The sequence below is a fragment of the Alosa sapidissima genome, chromosome 16 (genome assembly GCF_018492685.1).
Source record: "Alosa sapidissima isolate fAloSap1 chromosome 16, fAloSap1.pri, whole genome shotgun sequence".
NCBI classification, from domain to species: Eukaryota; Metazoa; Chordata; class Actinopteri; order Clupeiformes; family Clupeidae; genus Alosa; species Alosa sapidissima.
In genome coordinates this window covers 25,433,743-25,453,369 of record NC_055972.1, presented here as the reverse complement: position 1 = coordinate 25,453,369, position 19,627 = coordinate 25,433,743, and the positions used below count along the sequence as shown (strand labels likewise).

At 43.6% G+C, this 19,627-nt stretch overlaps 1 protein-coding gene and 2 non-coding genes across 4 annotated transcripts; all 3 read right to left on the bottom strand.

Moving 5' to 3' along the window:
• Positions 1-2,013: 2,013 nt before the first annotated feature.
• On the bottom strand, positions 2,014-18,867 carry tomm20a (translocase of outer mitochondrial membrane 20). Of its 2 annotated transcripts, XM_042066427.1 has the most exons (6): positions 18,623-18,867; positions 17,793-17,839; positions 17,558-17,639; positions 16,526-16,668; positions 15,793-15,860; positions 2,014-2,065 (listed from the first exon to the last, which is right to left on the bottom strand). In XM_042066427.1, exons 1-5 carry the CDS (start codon positions 18,744-18,746, stop codon positions 15,816-15,818), a joined length of 441 nt encoding a protein of 146 aa, XP_041922361.1. In that variant the 5' UTR covers positions 18,747-18,867; the 3' UTR covers positions 2,014-2,065; positions 15,793-15,815. The 2 variants fall into 2 exon arrangements, with proteins under 2 accessions (XP_041922361.1, XP_041922360.1); XM_042066426.1 differs by lacking the exon at positions 2,014-2,065 and having other exon boundaries at positions 15,055-15,860; positions 18,623-18,865.
• On the bottom strand, positions 15,951-16,085 carry LOC121686465. The gene has a single exon (XR_006023963.1). It is a non-coding gene; the product is annotated as a small nucleolar RNA SNORA14 (small nucleolar RNA).
• LOC121686463 lies at positions 17,084-17,218 on the bottom strand. Its single transcript, XR_006023962.1, has one exon. It is a non-coding gene; the product is annotated as a small nucleolar RNA SNORA14 (small nucleolar RNA).
• Positions 18,868-19,627: the final 760 nt, after the last annotated feature.

The window sequence follows — 19,627 nt, the reverse complement described above, 5'->3', positions numbered from 1 at the left end:
TTTGTTCACTGGCAGCAGCACAGACACATACACACACACACACTCAAGTATGCAGGCACACACACACACACACACACACGGCTAGCTTGGGACTGGCACTGGCTCCGTCTCATACATTATTTACATGTTTTCCCCTGCCGCTCGTCTCTGCTTGGCTCCTGTGCTCTGCTCTTAGCTGGGGCTTGTACAAGTGCCTGGCTCCAAAGAACCAGACCGAGTAGAAATAACACCCTGACTGATGGGGGTGGGGGTGGAGGGGGGGCTGGGGTAGGTTGAGCCTCTGCAGGATAAAAATACAGTGTGGCTGCAGAGTGGAGCAGCATAGAGGCCAGAGCTGGTGTGTGTGTGTGTGTGTGTGTGTGCATGCATTTATGCATGCATGTAGGTTCATGTGTGCGTGTCTGCAGCACATGTGTACGGACGGGTGGCAAAAAGGGAGGGTTATGTGAGTATTTGTGTGTGTGTGGGTGTGTAATGCCTAATGCAGTGCTGGGGCATGACAATGGGAAAACTGTCTGAGGCCGGGGCCCTCCATTAATCCCCCCTGACACGTCTCCCGGGGGCCAGGATTTGTTACAAGTCAATGCCGGAGACCTACAGTATGCAAAACAAGCCTGTCTGTCTGCCGCATGATTTCAAAGGCAGCCACAGTGAAAGCATGCAGCACACAGCAAAACACAGCACAGCACAGCACAGCACCGCCCCTTAGACAGGAAGACAGCCATGAGAAAACACACACACACACACACACACACACAGACACAGTCACAGACACACACAGACACACACACAGACACAGACTGCGTAGTTAACCCATTGCTCACTCCCCCACCTCCTTCTTTTCTCTAACCCTAAGGAGAGTACAGAGGTGCATTAGAGGGAAAGAGAGCGAAGAAAAAACAGACAGGGAGAGTTTCAGTCCAGAAATCACAGACAATGCTGATGGGTGATGACAGGGAACAAACGCTGAACTTTATTTCATCTGTCTCATCACAGGCAAGAGCATGGGAGGATAAAAAACACATCTTTTAACGCTAGTTCCTCCAGGCATCATTCTTTCACTGTCTGTGTGTGTGTGTGTGTGTGTGTGTGTGTGTGGGGGGGGGGGGGGGGTAAAGAGGAAAAATAGCATCTGCTCCGGCGCATACTTCAATGCCTCTGCTGTGTTATGACACATTACTGTACATCTGTAAAGACACTAAAGAAGAAGCTGACGGGAAAAAATAAATCACTTTGATTACGACTCGTTGTCACACGTCATCGTTGTGGTAGTTGAAATGAAATATTAGAACATGTGTGTTTCAGAATAGTGATTTTATCTGTCACGTCTACAAACAAATATATAGTATAGAAAATAACAAGGAAAGGCAGTGAAACCTAGTTTCAGTAACTGAATATACTGTGGTGGTGGTGGTGGTGGGAGAGTGTATGCGTGTGTGTGTGTGCCTGTGTGTTGGGGCGGGGGGGGGGGGGGGGGGGGGGGTTGTCGGTCAGCGGTGTGTGACTGAGGTCGAAGTATTTCTGAGAAATATAAACAAAGGGAACTTGCACACACAGACCTGTGCAGAAACCAGACCTGACCGACCCGACAGAGTAGACAGAGCAGCAGAGCAGACCAGCAACCAACCCGGCAGACAGACAGACAGACAGACCAGGCAGGCAGACAGACAGACAGACCAGGCAGGCAGACAGACCAGGCAAACAGACAGACAGACCAGGCAGGCAGACAGACCAGGCAAACAGACAGACAGACCAGGCAGGCAGGCAGACAGACCAACCAACCAACCAACCAGGCAGGCAGACAGACCAGGCAGGCAGATTAGGCAGGCAGACAGAGGGTTAAGTTCCCCAGCAGCGGCTCAGTGACGAGCAAGAGGGCTGCCAGTGGTGCATTACCTCCAGAGTGCACCCAGATCCGCCAGGATTTGTAGCCTGTGCTGGATTCACGTGATTGGCTCTACTGCTGCATCCCCCCCTCCCACCACACACACACACACACACACACACACACACACACACACACACACACACACACACACACACACACACACACACACACACACCCCTTCCCAGCAACCCCCGTCCTCTCCACCCGCCTCTTTTTCCATCCATCCTCTCTTGGAGAGGGAAAATGGGTCATATGTATGGCAGTTAGTACTCTGAGCACGTACCGCCAGCTTTATTTTTAGGATGTGCCAGAGAATTCGGTCTCCCTCCCCCTCACTCCCCCCCTCTCTTATACACACACACACACACACACACACACGAGCCACGATGCATGACACGGAGCTTAAGTTTGCCTGCGTAATTAAATCCCTTCACTGCCGCCGCAGAGGACAGCCATTATTATTAGCACTGCTTTGACACGACTCGTATTTCCTGTGCCTCTCTCTCTCTCTCTCTCTCTCTCTCTCTCTGCAGGCATGACAGTGCCTTTCGGTTTATTTTAACTCCCTTGCGCGTCCCAGAACACCAGGCTCACTGCTCACTCTCTGGCTGGCTCGCCAAGCTCATGTCTTTCTCCGCCCATGGCGGCTTCACCTTGGCTGACGCAGTCTGCTGAGCACGGCGATGGTGGCTAGGCTGGGCTGCTGACTAGGTGCCAAGAAAGAGAGAGATTCAGTAGAGAATGAAAGAGAGAGACAGAGAGAGGAAAGGAAGGAAGAGAAAATTACATACTCCAGCAGGCACTGAACTGTGTCTATATTCTACCACGTTTGGACTTGTTGTTTACTTTTTTGCTCATTCTCTTTAACCCCGTTTGTGGTTGCTAGGTGGCAGATGTTCCTGCGAACTGGGGCTATTTATGTAGTCGTGGAAGTTTTTGTCCCAACCCAGTGATCAGTGGGGTTATTCCGAGCGGCTGCATTCCAGAGTCCTTGGACAGGGCTGAAGGAGGGGGGTGGGTGCTGAAATCCTGGCCTCCCTTCTCTTTCTCTCCCTCTTTCTCTCTCTCCCTCTCTCTCTCTCCCTCTTTCTCTCTCTCTCTCTCTCTCTTTCTCCTGGCTCTCCAGTTTCATCCGCACTATTGTTCTCTGCAAACCAGACAGAGCGAGCTCCCGCGGTTTAACAGTTTGAAGCTCGAGAGCATAATGCTTCACATGACACGCTGGCTTTGCCAAACAAACAGGCCGATATCCTCTCCACATGCAGAACATTCCCTGTGAGGACAGCCAACTCAGCCACGGTCAGGGTCAGACTTCATATGGATTCACAAATACAGTATTGACTACAAAACTATCTTTTACAGGATTGATATAGACGTTTCAAATACTTTGAAAACACTAGGAGGGTGCAAATGCATTGCACTCAGGTACCTATGCTAAGATCACCAGAGGTGATCATTTACAAGGCAGGCCTCCAAAGATTTCTGTCCCGTTGAGAAAGCATTAAGGTTCATGATTTTTGCTTTGTTTCAATAACTCCCTACTGTAGACTTCACGTTTTATAGAATCTGTTAGTAACAGGGAGGTTCTCAAGTTGAAGGCAACCATCATGTTTTCAAAGAGCTCATTTGGCCATGAGACAAATCCACTGGAGCAACAGTGCCCCCTACTGAAAGCAGTAAAAACAACATCACTAAACAAACAACAATGAATTTTGTGCACATCTTTTCTACCTGACTCCCATGCCTCATTAAAAACAATGATTCCCTGTAATATAATCTGTTGAATTATTATTTACAATAAAAATGTGGGGGTGTAGGGAACTGGAAAGCACACACTCTCGCCTGCTCATTGTTAACACCTTCTGTTTGCGTGTGAAGTAAATTAAAATTTAAATCAGTAACTGACACACAGGTCTGATTCAGTGTCACATCCCAGCAGCATGTCAGTGCATGGCTAATGGCTAATGCAGCGGCGCTATTGTGGTCTGGTCTTGTCCTCTTCACTCCATGCCATCAGTGAGTGGTTTTCCTAGCCGGACACTGGCACTACTGCTGCCCACTCATGCAAGAGGATTTTGATCGGGGGAACAGCGTCAATGAGACAGTGAGCGTCCATTTTATCCATGAGCTGCATGCCCTGCAGCAGTAACTGTGCCCTGAACTCTCCGACTCGGTCACTTTCTCTGTGACCCTCTCCTCCCTCTCTCCTCCTCCCTTTGGTCATCTTTTCACCGAGAGGGCTTTGACGTTGAAGCTAATTTTGCGACTCGTTTAGAGGGAGCTGGAGAGGTCTGAGAAACAGAACAAGGGGAGGAGAGAGGAGGAGGGAGGGAGAGGACGAGGAGGAGGACAAGGAGGAGGTGGTTGAGAGACAGAACAGTGTCTTTGGGGAGCTGAGCAGGCAGGGCCGATTGCCTTCTATGACCCCTTCTGGACAGAGTGCGACTGTGCTCGCTCGGCAGCTGGGGAGGGAGGGACCGAGGAGTGCAGGATGTTTATTTACCAAGGAAACAGGCAGCCGTGCACACACACACACGCACACACAAACAAACACACATGCACACACATATACACACGTGCACAGACACATACACGCACGCACACAGACGGGACTTGGCACTCACGCCCAAATGCATATGCCAACAGCTCTGTCCAGAGCTCCAGGTTCCTGCCTGACCCCAAATGCATCCTCCTCGGCCCCCTCTACGACCACAGACACACACACACCCCAAACGTAGTCACTAGCATTCTCAAGTATCCTCCACGGCCGCCTCTTAGACCATAGACAAACAAACATAAACACAGACACACACACACACACAAACACATACACATAAAAGGTCTTTACATAGTCCTTTGTGAGTTTTTCCCCACATTCCATCCAAACAGAAAAAGGTATGTGTGTATGTGAGACAGAGAGAGAGGCAGAGAGAAGATTGGAGCAAAAGAGAAAGAAAACAGCTCTGGTATGAGTGTGTGAGTTCATGGAAAACACAGTCTTCCATTTCGTTTTGACGTTCCGGGCCGCCGTTCAATTTTCATATTTCATTCTTATTGTTGGGTAGGATTTTCCAGTTCCTCCCGCCTGGTATTCCTGAGAGCCTGGTCGCCGCTGCCAAAGACCAGTAATCATAAAAAGGATGGATAAAAATAATTAGACCTTGATTTGTCGTCCAACAGGGAATCTTCCAGGCCAGCAAACAGAGTATGTTACCCTTGGAGAACTTCACAGGGAAGCATAATAACCCCCTCGTGCCTGACATACACTATGCGTACATACTTAGGCTCCTGGGTATTTACACAAAAGGGGGTAGCGTTGGTAACAGGTGAAGTTGACAGCTCCTCAAAATATTCAACAACTTTGTCCAGAAGCCTGCTGTCAACCTTCTATAATCCACAACAAGAAGCTGAGCACCACTCTTGGGGGATTCCATGCTGTTGCCATGGTGACCCTAATCTGTCGCCGCCCCCCCCCCCCCCCTTCCCAGAAATGGGGAGATATGCAGCAGCAAGTACTCCTGTGAGTGTGATAGGAGGCAGGGGAGCAGAGGGGAGTAGTGCTGACTCATCACACTTTATTGACAATGACCCAGAAAAATAAGCGAGGCGGCTGAAATATTCATGCTTCGTCTGGCAGACCCATGGCCCAGCCCATTTTCAGTCAACAGACGCGCCCTTGAGCCGCTAGTGTTTTCAAAAAGCCAAGGTAGCTTTAAGCAGTTTCACCTTTCATCTTACAGAACCTCTTTAATGTGCAGGCACGACTCCAACACACATACTGTACATCTTGATTTTATTGCACTTGTGTAGAGGCGGGAAGCTTACATGCAAATGCTTATTCCATCTGTCTTTTATACAGCTATATTTAAACGGACTCCTCTATGTTATAACCTTCCTAACTGGCTTTATGTTGGCAAGTATAAAATGCACCCCTGCTGTTTGGCAGTATACCCAACACCACATCCATGATGTGGAGTTGATACTGAAAAAGTATCCACCCTTGGACCACTGACAGAGACCGTGTTCAATAGTGGCTCGCGCCCTGCTTGAACCTCTGAGGCGTCCTGTTGGATGGTAATCCAATCCGTGTGTGCACATGTCTGTCTGTGCACACAGAAAAAAAGGCCTGTCAGGAAACAGCCAGATTTTCCATCCTCCTCCTCCTCTCCACATTTCATTCCAGTCCCCTATCCTCCGGGGCCATCTGGCATACGCCGTGCCAGGCTGAAGGTCTCAAATGTCGGGTTGTCTGCTCTTATGTAACTGGTGTGTCCTCAGAAATTAAAACAACTAGGCTGTGTGTGTGTGTAAGTGGGTATCGGTGTGTGTATGTGTTTGTGTGACAGAAAGAGAGTAAGTGTTTGTATGTGTATGTGTATGTGTGTGTGTGTGTGTGTGTGTGTGTGTGTGTGGAGGAGGTTATAATGGCATGAGTCATCTGTTCAGAGGGCTTGTCGTCCAGCAGCCAGCCATCTTGTGCGAGCAGATATTCCATCTCTCTGACCCGCTGCTGCAACTCTCTCTTAGAGCTGATGACGCAGCTTTTGTGCCTCAGAGCACACTCAGGCTCCACACAGCCTCTCTAAGTCGCTCAGCATGTGTGTGTGTCTGTATTTGTGTGCCTGAAAGTGTGTCCTTGTCTGTGTGTGTGTGTGTCTGTGTGTTGGAGAGAGCGAAAGAGAGAGAGCGAGAGTGTGTGTGTTTGTGTCTATATGTTTGTGTGTGTGTCTGTGTGTTTGTGATCACCTCAGAGCAGTTTGTCGTCTGAGCAGCTTAGCAGAGACCTACAGCTGGGCTGAGACGCCAGGTCAGAGGAGGACACAGGGGCAATGAAAGTGCAGTAAGTCCATGACTGACCATCCTCACACTCATTGTACGTGTGCTGAAAGCAATCAAATGGCACTAAAGAATACTGTAAAAAACAATAGTAAAAACATCTGTTTGCCTCATGCACTTGACTCACGCTACTAAAGTGCTTAATATAAGACCCTAATACTACTATTACCTGACATTATTTAAAAAACTACATGAATTGAGAGATAAAATGCTTACACCAAAACGACTGGATAGTAACTGGTAGCCTACTGATGCACTGCAGACTGATGGCCAACCAGGAGCTGGTGTGCAGCAGTGAGTGCACAGCACACACAGGGCTTTCGACACAGCCAAGTGTAATAGGCACCACTCTCCACCATCACCACCACAACCCCCGCCCACCGACAATGCCATTCCAGGAAAGTCTGAGTGCAGCTGGCCTGGAAGGCTAGTGGCTGGGTTTTATTTATTTCCCCTTCAGTGGCATCACGCTGAGCAGGGCTCTGCTGTCTCGCACTGCACCACTCCTGTGCGCCAAAGACTGTGTTAGCAACAGCGCCAAGGCAGCCGCTCCAAAATACATACATCAGACAGCCCACTGAAGGGGGGGGGGGGGGGGGGGGGGGGTATACTTCCCTTTAACTACGCAGGTCAGGGTAGAAGTAGAATGCTGAGAGGAAAGCGAATCAGATCACCTTGCTCCCAAAAGGCTTACTCAAAGACAAATATTCAGCTATTGTACAGTTCTGCAGTACAGGCAGGTCTTGAAGCGCTAACATTTGAGTAGTTATGCTTTTAATGTTGTAATTTATCATGTTCAGAAGCTGGACTTGAAATGTTGCCAGAAATTAAACAAAGCAGGGGTGCAGGAGATATTTTGAAAGTGAGGGGGACCAAATTGTGAACACAAACCCATAGTGAGATCAGATTTCCAGATATCGGATCGCCACCTCTGGCCCACTTTCGACCATCATATTTTAAACATGCCAGAATATTAAGATAATATCATTGATTGTTTTCAAAATATTTTTTGATAAAAATGGTCAAAACTGTGAGATGAGCACAACGCCAGATCTGCCCTCAGACCAGCTTCTTGCTATGTGCAATTCTACTTTTATTTATTTTTTTTAGATTTATTTCACACTACTTGGGCCAATGGTAGAATACTACGACGGAGTATTAGGGCCACACATGAAGGAAGAAATATTTTTGCCATGACGAGATTAAACTCGCCATGTCAACATTAAACTCGACATTTCGAGAATAAAGTTGAAATGTAATGTCGACTTTAATCTTAATGTATCGACTTTAAAGTCGCCATGTCGACATTAAACTCGACATTTCGAGAATTAAGTTGAAATATCATGTCGACTTTAATCTCGACGTGTCGACATTAAACTCAACATTTTGAGAATAAAGTTAGTTTGGAGAGAGAAGGACCGCTCGGGACGATTGAAAGGGAGGACGAATTAAACATTCCAGTTTTCTTCGACTGCAACAATGATTAGACATAGGCCTATATCATGTGAACAAAACATAAAACATTAACCTCCGTTGCTCAGCCAAATACTTTCCTGTAGGTCCTTATCACGGAGTTACAGGCGATAAATGCGATGGTCAAAAGTAGCCTAAACGTCATTAGCGGGTTTTTTTATTTATTGTAGGCCTATTATTAAAGAGTGTTTTTAATCTAAAGGTTCAACTTCATGCTTATGCACTAGACTAGGCATAGGCTACTAGGCGCTCTCCCCAATCCTAGAATTTCACATTGCTTGTTTGTAATGGATGCAAAACAGCCTATTGCTGAATGTCTAGGGACGAATGAAGCTGTCCTCCCGACCACCCCATGTACTAGTAGCCTACATGCGCACATATGCACACACAGTGCATAAATAAAGTATACATGCACACATATTCCCTCACGGGATCAAAATAGTATATATGCTTAGGCTATACCTGTGTTTATAGCCTCCTATGTTTATTGCAGGTGAGACATGGAAAAGCAGTTTTAGAGAAATTAGTTAACCTATGGAGAGTGACGGCCTGGTTCATGAAGGGCAGTTATTTGAATGTGCGGTGGCCTTACCCACGTAAAACAGAGTGAAATAGCATTTTGTATAGAAACATATCATTGGATACATGTATTATTCTAGCTATATACTAAACGGCATAGTGCATGGTACTTCCAACCGCGAGATACAGCACTTCACGATGACGGCCATGAGTAGTTAACAGAAAGACGCAATCTATCTGAAAGTCGACACGTCGAGATTAAAGTAGATATTATATTTCAACTTTATTCTCGAAATGTCGAGTTTAATGTCGACATGGCGACTTTAAAGTCGACACGTCGAGATTAAAGTCGACATTACATTTCAACTTTATTCTCGAAATGTCGAGTTTAATGTCGACATGCTGACTTTAAAGTCAACATGTCGAGTTTAATCTCGCCATGGCAAAAATATTACTCCGTCGTAGAATACTCTAAAAGCAACATGATGTTGATATTTTATGAAGCCATAAATGAATCATCATGCCTATGATCCAAACATAGACTACATGATCAAATAGCCTAGTTAGGCCTACAGTACCTAAATTGTCTGGTATAAACCAAATTGACTCTCCCACTATGTGTCTGCAGTTAATATTTATGCAATGTTAGAACATGTTGGCTTAACAAGTTACCAGTCCAGAAACAGAAAATTGCAACAGAAAGTTGCCTTTATAATCAACTACTATTTGTTCCAACAGCATTTAAACAAAGCATTTATAAAATTGAAAAAAAAAAATATTACATAAGAAGTAAAATAAAATACTGTTACTGTAGTAACTGTACCACATTATCCCAAGCTTCAAAGAGCTCCCCACGTCTGTGACAGGCAGACATGACACCGCTAAATTCTCAGCTTGTTTATACCCCACACTGAACGTAAGAAAGGCCCATCACTCTGGGGTGTGGTAGCCTACTCTCTGGGATTTATGCACCAAGGTAACTGAAGTATCCAATTTGTGTCTTGAAATTATTTTTGAAATAAATGTCTTAGAACAAAAACGTTGGGTATAGACTTGTATTTTATAGTTAGGCTAGTGAAAACGAGTTGATCAGTAGGCTAGTTGAGTTTGTTATCAATAAACATAACAGCTAATGCCATGTTGAGCAGGAGACTAGACTACCATAAATCCTCAAATTATGCCCGGGATTGATTCTATTTATAGCCGGACAATTAAAGGCAGGTTCCCATATTTGCCTATACCATACCAACAATTGCCATCAGTCCACCAGCACTAGAAGACATGGCTTCGATTTAAGTCAATGAAATAACACCTCTTCTTAATATTTTATTATATTGTTGGTTGGATTAATAAAGTCGTTTTCCTACCATGGGTCTCCAACACACATTCTCAAGTTTATTGTCTTGCTGCCCCTTTGAGGCTGAAGCCTACTACATTTAAACACAATTGTTGCGTGACTCAAGGCATTCCAGCCTACGAATTTAATAAAATGTAGTCTACTAAATCATGTATAAATATAGCTGCAAGCAGCAATGTGGGGGCCAAGCAGTTGAGAAGGAGTTGTCATGGCAACCCAATGTTGTTACATTATACAATCACCCAATTAACCCCCTGTCCCATACACACACATATACACAGATAAACCTCCTCTCCCACACACCCCAATAACCCCCCACACATATGCATACCTCAAACCTCACCAAATGTATTGTGCGTAGTCAGGTTGTAGTCACGAGTCCACATACCAAGTTTGGTGTCGATACGAGAAAGTGTTGATAATTATAGCACCCCTAGTGGTCAAAAGTCACCAAATTTATTGTGCGTCCTCAGGTTGTAGTCACGAGTCCACATACCAAGTTTGGTGATGATACGAGAAAGTGTTGCAAATTATAGCACCCCTAGTGGTCAAAGGTTGCTAAAATTATTGTCTGTCCTTAGGATGAGGTTCCAAGTCCATATACTAAGTTTGGTTTCAATATGTGAAAGCATTGCTGAAATATGAGCCCACTTCCTGTGATAATAACGCCACCTATAGGTCAAAAGTCATCAAATTTATTGAGCCTCCTCCTAATTGCGTCCTGAGACCCTGTACTGAGTTTGGTGTTGATATGCGAAAGCCTTGCTGAGATCACTTCACTTCCTGATTGGTCATCACAGGCAACCGGTTTGGAATATGTCTCCAAAAAGCAATGTGTTTATGAGTCATGGTCTGACGATCATCTGCGTCAAGTTTCGTGAAAATCGGAGAAACTTTGTGACCTTTGATGCCTTTTAAATGTTTTTGGTGAAATCCAATATGGCGGTCGAATCAATTATGTTGACGTCACATGTTGTCATGTGTCGGCCTAAGGACCTCTCAAAGTATTAATAGACATCACTAATATGTCTTAATTCCAAACACATCACCCGTTACAGGCCAAAACGTAATATTGCTAATTATAGCGCCACCTATCGGTCAAAAGTCATCAAATTTATTGAGCCTCCTCCTAATTGGGTCCTGAGACCCTGTACTGAGTTTGGTGTTGATACGCGAAAGCCTTGCTGAGATCACTCCACTTCCTGTTTGGCGGCTTTGATTGGTCACGACGGGCGACGGTTTTTGAATATTGCTCCAAAAAGCAATGCATTTGTGAGTCATGGTCTGAAGATCATCTGCGTCAAATTTCGTGAAAATCGGACAAGCTTTATGACCTTTGATGCCTTTTAAGTGTTTTTGATGAAATACAATATGGCGGAAGATCCAACATTGCAGAAATTGATGTCATGGGGTGCGTCGAGTTTGGTGTCATCCAAGGATTCCAAATATACCTTAATGTTCAAGTGCATAGATGCAATAAAAAAATTGAAACGTTGGTGGCGCTAGAGCACTCCAAGTGCAGACTTGAAACTTTGATAAATTAAAGATATGACTGTACCGAATCAATGTGCCGAATATCCCAACTTGTTACTGTACGGTTCAATGGCAAATTAGCATTTCGTTATAATAATAATAAGAATACGTAGAATCACTATGGGTTGCCTCGCAGCTTCGCTGCTTGGCCCCCAATTAAACAATAACTCAATTTAGGCTACTTGGCTGCGCAAAAAGGTTTCTATTACAGCACAACCCCTATTCAATTAATGACTTGCCTTGTCTCGCAATACACAGCGGTGGAAATCCCGACACTTTTTCAACTGCATGAAACATAACAGTGAACCATCAAATATCTCCCAGATTTCAGTGCCCATCAGTCCCAACATTTAGCAATTAAATCCCAAACCAAACCGAAAATGTTATGCTTTTGATAGCCTACCAGTATGCCGCTCCAAACGAAACGCATCTCTAATGACACTCTAAAAAATGTTGGGTTAAAAATAACCCAAATATAACCCAGCCGCTGGTTAGCTATTGGACCAACACCACATTGAGTTATCCTAACCCAATGGTCTGGGTACATTAGGCCTATTAAACCCAGCAGATTGGGTATGATTCTAACCCAAAACGCTGGGTTATATCAACAGAACTGCTAGTTAAATTGGCACAATAGACTGGGTAAAGGTAACCAATGTGCTGGGTTATAACTATATAAATGTTGAGTAAAATTCACACAGAATATTGGGTATAGATTCAACCCAAACCACTGGGTTATATCAACAGAACTGCTAGTTAAAATTACCAGTTGTCAGGTTTTCTAAACCCAGTATTTGGGTTGCATTGAGAGAAAATGGGCAACAAATAGCCATGCAATGAAATAAAACAGTTCGACATCATTATTTATTTCACAGTATTTTTGAATGGATAGTATACTCTAAAAGCAGCATCAGCATGTGATAAGTTACTTCCATAAAGACAGCTAGATTCCATGGTCCATTTGGGGGTCAGCCCTGTCAATCAAAGAAAGAAAAAGAGTGAATTAATCACTGCTATTGACAGAACTTTATATCAAGACTTTCACGAACCATTATCAGGGAATGATGTTGACAAACATTACAAATCCGGAGACAAAATATTAGCGCAACACACTCAGAAACCATGACCAGCTCATGGAGTTGTCTAGACTGACAAACATACGTTCAGTAATATTAACGTTAGTGGCAGTGATAGTTCTACCGTTAGCTAGCTCATGTTAACACATTCAGTTAGTTAAATTCAAATTGTCTGTAACATTAATGTTACCACCAAAAACCACCCAGTAAATTACATGGCTATAATATGAGGCTACCCTGAATGAATTAATGTTGTTTGGCATGATGATTACCGTACGTGTGAAGAGACTACTTCGACTGTATACATTAGCTGACACACATGCTGCACTACCACGAAACATTTAATTAACGTTAGCATACCAACCGTCTGCTAACCTAGCCAGCTGTTGGTATGCTAATTTTAGTTTGTTGTAAAAGTTTGTTTTGTTTCTGTTCAGCAGTTCATACCCAGTGAACACAGAACTGTGTTTTTAAGAGTCTGTCTTTGTGTAGATTTAACATTAACATGAGCAGTAATTGTAAGTTAATGTTAGCTAACATTAGCTGGCTTGAATGACACAATTCTTAACCTGCTTAGCTGCTAGGCTGAACGAAATTGGCAGGCAGAATATCCATTCATATCACGAAGGGTATCTCTGGGTGGACTTTTAAAATCCGTCTGAATAATAATAATAAAAAAGTTAAAAGCACATACATACCTTCCAAAATCGCCCGATTTCCACTGCATGTTGACAGCTTCTGGACTGCATGGACAGTTGAAAGAATAACAATTTCCCCCGAACTCTCAAAGAACTATGCAGCTGTGTTAAAGTTACCCTGGTGCTGGGTAGTGTGCTCACAGGTGCGGGAGAGGAGGGGCGCTGTCCTAAACTATCAACCCAACAAGCTGGGTTACAGAAAATAACCCAACATGAGTAAAAACAACCCCACACAATGACTCAACAGTTTCAACCCAGCATTTTTTAGAGTGGATGGTTGTTAGTAGACAAACTGGCTTCAGATATCCAACAGAGTGAATATGAGATTGTGCAGTCTTACAGTACTGTAGATGGCTGTGGTTAGTGATGTGATGCTGTTAATGGGAAGTTTTACATAGTTAGCGCAAACCCTATAGGTTATTATTTATTTAGTGTACTGCGGGGGACATATCCCCCACGTCCCCAGTGCCCTCTGCGCCCCTGAAACAAAGCCATATAAAAGCCTCGTTTCGTTTAATTAATCCAGCTGTCTCATGCTGCACAATTAGAATGGCATTTCAGCGCCTGAACAGAATACTAAAAACCCGAGGAAACCAATAATTGGCCTACACTGAGATTAGGCTTGGTGTAAGAATAAATATGCAAAACTACTGTTCCTCTGCACGACCGGCATATATTTTCACTCACAACAGAACAAGATTTTTAGGCAAGGTTAACCACAAAATCCATTTCCCTACACAATCCGGATGCTAACGTGTGTTACTACTGCCATCCAGTGGCTATTGTTTTGAATGGCTTTATTGCAAAGCTGTATGTTAATTAGGTTACTGTTTCATATCATGTCGTATCAGATAGGTCTACATTGCAAACATCTACTTTGTAAATGAAAAACGGAATTATTAAGCAGGTAAAATAAGATATATTTTCAGGTTCCTCTGTGGATCAATGACGGTAGGCTAGGCTATTGTAAGTTTTGGTTTAGCTATAATAGCAAGTAGCATTTACTTTCATTGGCTTTTGATACACATTTCAGTAACCACGTGCTTGTCTTTCGGCATCATTCAGCTAGCAGAACACGCCAACTCGCGCCGGTACGCTATTAAAATGTACTTTTAAGGTCTTAGACATTTGCTACACATTTATTCTATCAATAGTATTATTCAAGTTAACATACTCTTACCTGGCGTGGAATAACAAGTATCTGTCAACTGATGTTATGAAGAGCACTGACTTTATTCTGTGTACGAGGTTCCAGTTAGTTTTCACACACACACACACGTGGTCGGTTCCGTCAAAGATACAATATACAACTATATCCGCTTTCTCACAATGATAGAACTCATGAATGATTGTGCAGTAGACGGGGTGTAGTGGTAAAATAAGAGGTGGTTAAACTATGAATAATGTGATCACGGTAAGGTGAACTGCGCCATCGGATTCTTTTAAAGTTCCTGGTAACTGGTTCCTACTGTGTTTTGAGTGTATTGTGGATAATACAGTGTGATTTTTTTTTAATGTTTAGCCTCCACTACAGCCCCTGTAATGTTTTTGTCCTGATAAAAGAACTGTTAAAATCTGAAACAGTCAAATCTAGACATATAATATGAGCTTAGAGCTGGTAACACAGTAAAATATTGAAGAAATTGAAAATTGGGGAGGGAAAAACACTCCAAATTCACCTAAGCCAATGTGTTTTATTGGTACTGTTGACATTGCCGTGTCTTAAGATTAAAATGCATCACAAAATGTCAGTAGCCTAGCTTCTACCGTCAATTGGGTTTTGGACATTAACCCAATATGGCCTAAAGCAACTCATAGGTAGTTTCCAAAAAACTGTCTTTGCTAAGAATGCACTGTATTTGGATGAACAAGAACTGCTACATTAATGATAAATCAATTAAACTGGTGTGCTGAGCATGACACTTGTTGCTATGACTGTATAGCAGGCTACGGAATACACTTGTGAAGATCACGGTAGGAAATGAGACATGGCCTCCCATGTGTCAGTTCATCAAGGCTTCTGCTTTCAGAGTGTTTGCTTCGATTATGACAAGGTCATCAAATGTCCCCAATATTATAGGGTGATTGATTTTTGTGTACCCCATTTGCGTACAAAAGAAAAAACTAAAACACACAGAAACAGACATAAGTGCCAAATACATTTCTTCGCCAAAATCTCGAAGACAATAGAATTGCATGACCAAAAAACAAACAAACAAACAAACAAACAACAAAAAAAAAGACATGGAAATCTCAATGTCTCTGGTCGCATCAGAGAGCAGCCTCTTGGCCTTGCGGCACTGTGCCATCTGCACCGCTGCCAGTGCCACAGAAGTAGTGGGAACAGGAGGCAGGGCAAGGTCAAGGGCAGCCATCTTGTTTTTGTCCCACCTCTCTCACTCACACACTCACACACACACTTCACATTTCAATTCTCACTCAATGTCATCTTCTGCCAAACTCTGAGCACTCACTATCCGCTGAAATGACAAGAGGAAAAAAACACTTTCAGGGTCTTGCACATTCATGCACAGGCATTCCACAGAAAAGGCAACCTTGTTCTCTGTTAAATATGTTCTAGAGGTGAAATAGTTTGAGAGCCACTGCAGCAAGACCCTCCACTTTGGATAGTTCTAGAATTGTTCTTGCATTCTTGCTTGTCCCGAAAGCTACACATAGCATACGGGGGGTTTTGAAGAATGCGGCCAACTTCTTTTATTTTCTTTTGCCTTCACGCATACAATCTTACAAGTCTTGTATGAACACGTCAACACAAAGATACAACCCCTGTTCTCTACATCTATTCCACCCCAAAACTCAACAATTCAACAGTTTCACTGTGTGCCACAGTCCACACATTAGCACATATAATGTCATTGTGACAGGAACTACTACAGGGACTAATGGCGATGCCATGTCATACCATTTACATTGTCATTTAGCTTACGCTTTTATCCAAAGGGTCTTACAACAATCAGGGTACAGTGCCACAAGGATATTGTTAGTGCAGCAATAAGTACTACAGAAGAATACTATAAACCATACCACTGCATACCAGGAAAGAGAATTTCAACATCAACATCACAATTTCAACATTTCAGCACCCATGGGCCTGTAGTACCTGCACAACGTTCGACACACTCACCTGGCTGATAGTGGGGAGTTTAGTGAGGAGCATCTGGAAGACGGGGGGAGGCAGGGTCTGCTGCAGCACCTGCAGAAGCTGCTGAGGCTGCCCACACACTGCAATGGCATTGGTCAGGTGATCCACACCTTTCTCATAATCTCCTGTGAATGCGGCACAGAAATCAACCATTAGTAAATCGTAGCAGTTGAATACATGTGGTGTGTGTGGTCACATACCTATTCTTGAATTCTATACTAAAACAGCAACACTTGTGAAAAGTTAGTCTATATCTTTAATGCTACTCTCAGTAATCTAGCAACCCATTATTGTAACCTGAAGTTGTATGGATAAACCTCCATCTGAAAAGAGATTGAGATGGGACAGTCTCATCCCCTCTGGGAAGCACTTGTGTTTTATGCTCTAAAAATGTAACAGCCTGGTTGCCAACATTTCTCTGAGTTTATGCTGGGTTGCTGGCGTCTGGTAATCAATGCATTATTACATGATAAGATACGCAAAGACATAACAGATTCAGCTTCCGTCATCCTCATAAAGCTTTGCTGACGCTTCTGTTAAAGATGTTCTAGAGGTGAAATAGTTTGAGAGCCACTGCAGCAAGACCCTCCACTTTGGATAGTTCTAGAATTGTTCTTGCATTCTTGCTTGTCCCAAAAGCTACAAATAGCATATGGGGGGGTTTGAAGAATGCAGCCAACTTCTTTTTTTTCCTTTTCCCTTCATGCATACAATCTTACAAGCTGTATGGATAAGAAACCACCATCACCGAATAGAGATTCAGAAAAGACAGTCTCATCCCGCTGGGAAGCACCTGTGTTTCATGCTCTAAAAAGTTAACAGCCTGGTTGCCAACGTTTCTCTGAGTTTATGCTGGGTTGTAGGCATCCTGTAATCAATGCATTATTGCATAATAAGATATGCAAAGACATAACAGATTCAGTTTCTGCCATACTCATAAATCTTTGCTGACGCAGTAAATGTGTGTGGTCATCCCCCCAGCTGGTGTTGCTGTCTGAACCCTGGGGGGCGTACCTTGGGCCAGGAGTTCCTCTCCCAGCTGGATCTCCTCCAGGAAGAACTTCTGCACTGCTTCAGCATCCTTCAAATCAGGAAGCTGAAGACACAGAGAATGGGTTTAGTACTGACTCAGCAAAGCCTCATACACACCCCTGAGCTATGGTGTGTGGTGTTGTTAATGGTTGTTTCATAAGATATGCAGAGTCTGGCAGCTAGCAAACTTACAACAGACTACATTATCATAACTCACCTTGGCAAGTCCAGTCTTTGCTTTGGCAACTTTCTGATTCTTCCTTCCTAAATTGAGAAATTTTAAAGAGGTGAGAAGTAATACATACAATTTTATTTGAGTATTTCAATTACACACACGTGCCATAACAAGTAGTACAAATCCTGTGTACCAATGTTACAAAAGAGAAATGCTAAGCAACTGTGTAATTTCCCGAATTAAGGTCCAAGGTTACCCTGACTTCAGTCCTTGGCCCAAAATGAGTAGGCAACTAATTCTCTTCTCACTAAAGAATTTACATCTTCAGTCATATTAACTAACGTTTCCAAACACGCCTTTACTGTTAGGCTACCCATATTTGCTTTTTCAGCCAGGTTGATTAGCTTTAACACAATTCTTCTGCTCACAAAGCTGGCATCACAACGTTAACGTTAGCAGCTACACTGTTTTCGTAATAGCAAAGTTGTTAAGTTACACCGTTAAATGTTCACTGCATTAGACGATTTGGACCAATATGAAGCCAATTTACCTACACACACGAGGTCGTTATCTTTATACAAGTGTAACGTTACTCATGAACGAGTAAAACTAGCACGACAACCCTAGAGTGACTAGCATAACGTTAACTGCTACACACACATTACCGAGTTCTACTATCGAATACAAGCCACACTGTCCGTGTAAATTTAGCGTTAACCAAATATTGCCCATAGGACGAGCATGACAGAAAGATGGGTCACCTTATTTTCAACTGGTTAAAGGTTTTAACGTCACGTTGCATGAAGCTCTGACTGTGCTAGTGCTAGCCAATGCTAAATTCGGCAGCCGGCACGGCATGAGCTAGGACTCACGTTCAAGCAGTCTTTTCTTAAAGTTTGGATCACTCCGTCGTTTTCTGTCAAAATAAATACAGTATCCGATGACCAAGGCCCCGCAGACACCAGCCGCAAGCGTGCTTGTCCTACTGCCCATCATCTCCAACCAAAGTTTGGAGGCTTATCAGAATTCTACAGCCGACAGAATTTGCTGCCAAGTGCTAATGCTAAGCCTCTGCCTCCATGCAAAACACCACATGACATTGGACGCAGGAGGAAGGACCATAGACAGTAAAGGACCCGTTCATGACGACAGGAGTGACTGTTTAGGTATCCTTTCAAATGCCTGACTGTTTAGGATCTGCTGCAGTCTGCACCATAGACTGTATATGGTCTGCACACAGCACACTGCACACTGATACCAAAAGTACAAGAACATGGCATGTTCTTAAGATGGATCAGTGCCCTCTGACAGTATTTATAAAGCAAGAAAGATATTCAATGAAAACCAAATTAAAAACATATCCTCAATAGTTTATAATGTAGTGTGAAAAAAAAATGTTATAAATGCAGCCTTTAACAGCCAATCCATTTGAACCTTAAAGTCCACATAGCTCGCAAAATCTCAATCCTCAATTATTTGTAGGCCTGGTGTACATGAAAACAGCTTTCTTCTAAACAAAAGTTATGGTTGAAGTTGCAAAATACACAAAACTGCTACTTATCATGAATTTAATTTCCTACCACCACACCACCGCCTCTTCATAAAGTGTCAGGCCAGTAATCTGCCATTGTCCTCATAGCATAGGCCTACTTACACATTCAGTGTGTCTGTTTGGCCAGGCAATCTACAACCACAGATCGGGCCTGAATAGGATGGGAGAGGTCTTAGACCTGCAGGTGCTTATGAATTAAAAGGTATGCTGTGCAGTTGTATGAACAGAAGTTAATAGTGTTTCATGTTAATCATACGGTACAAACCAAGTAGTGGGCTGGAGCATGACCCGTTGTGCTCAGATTCACTGTCTAACACAGTCCACA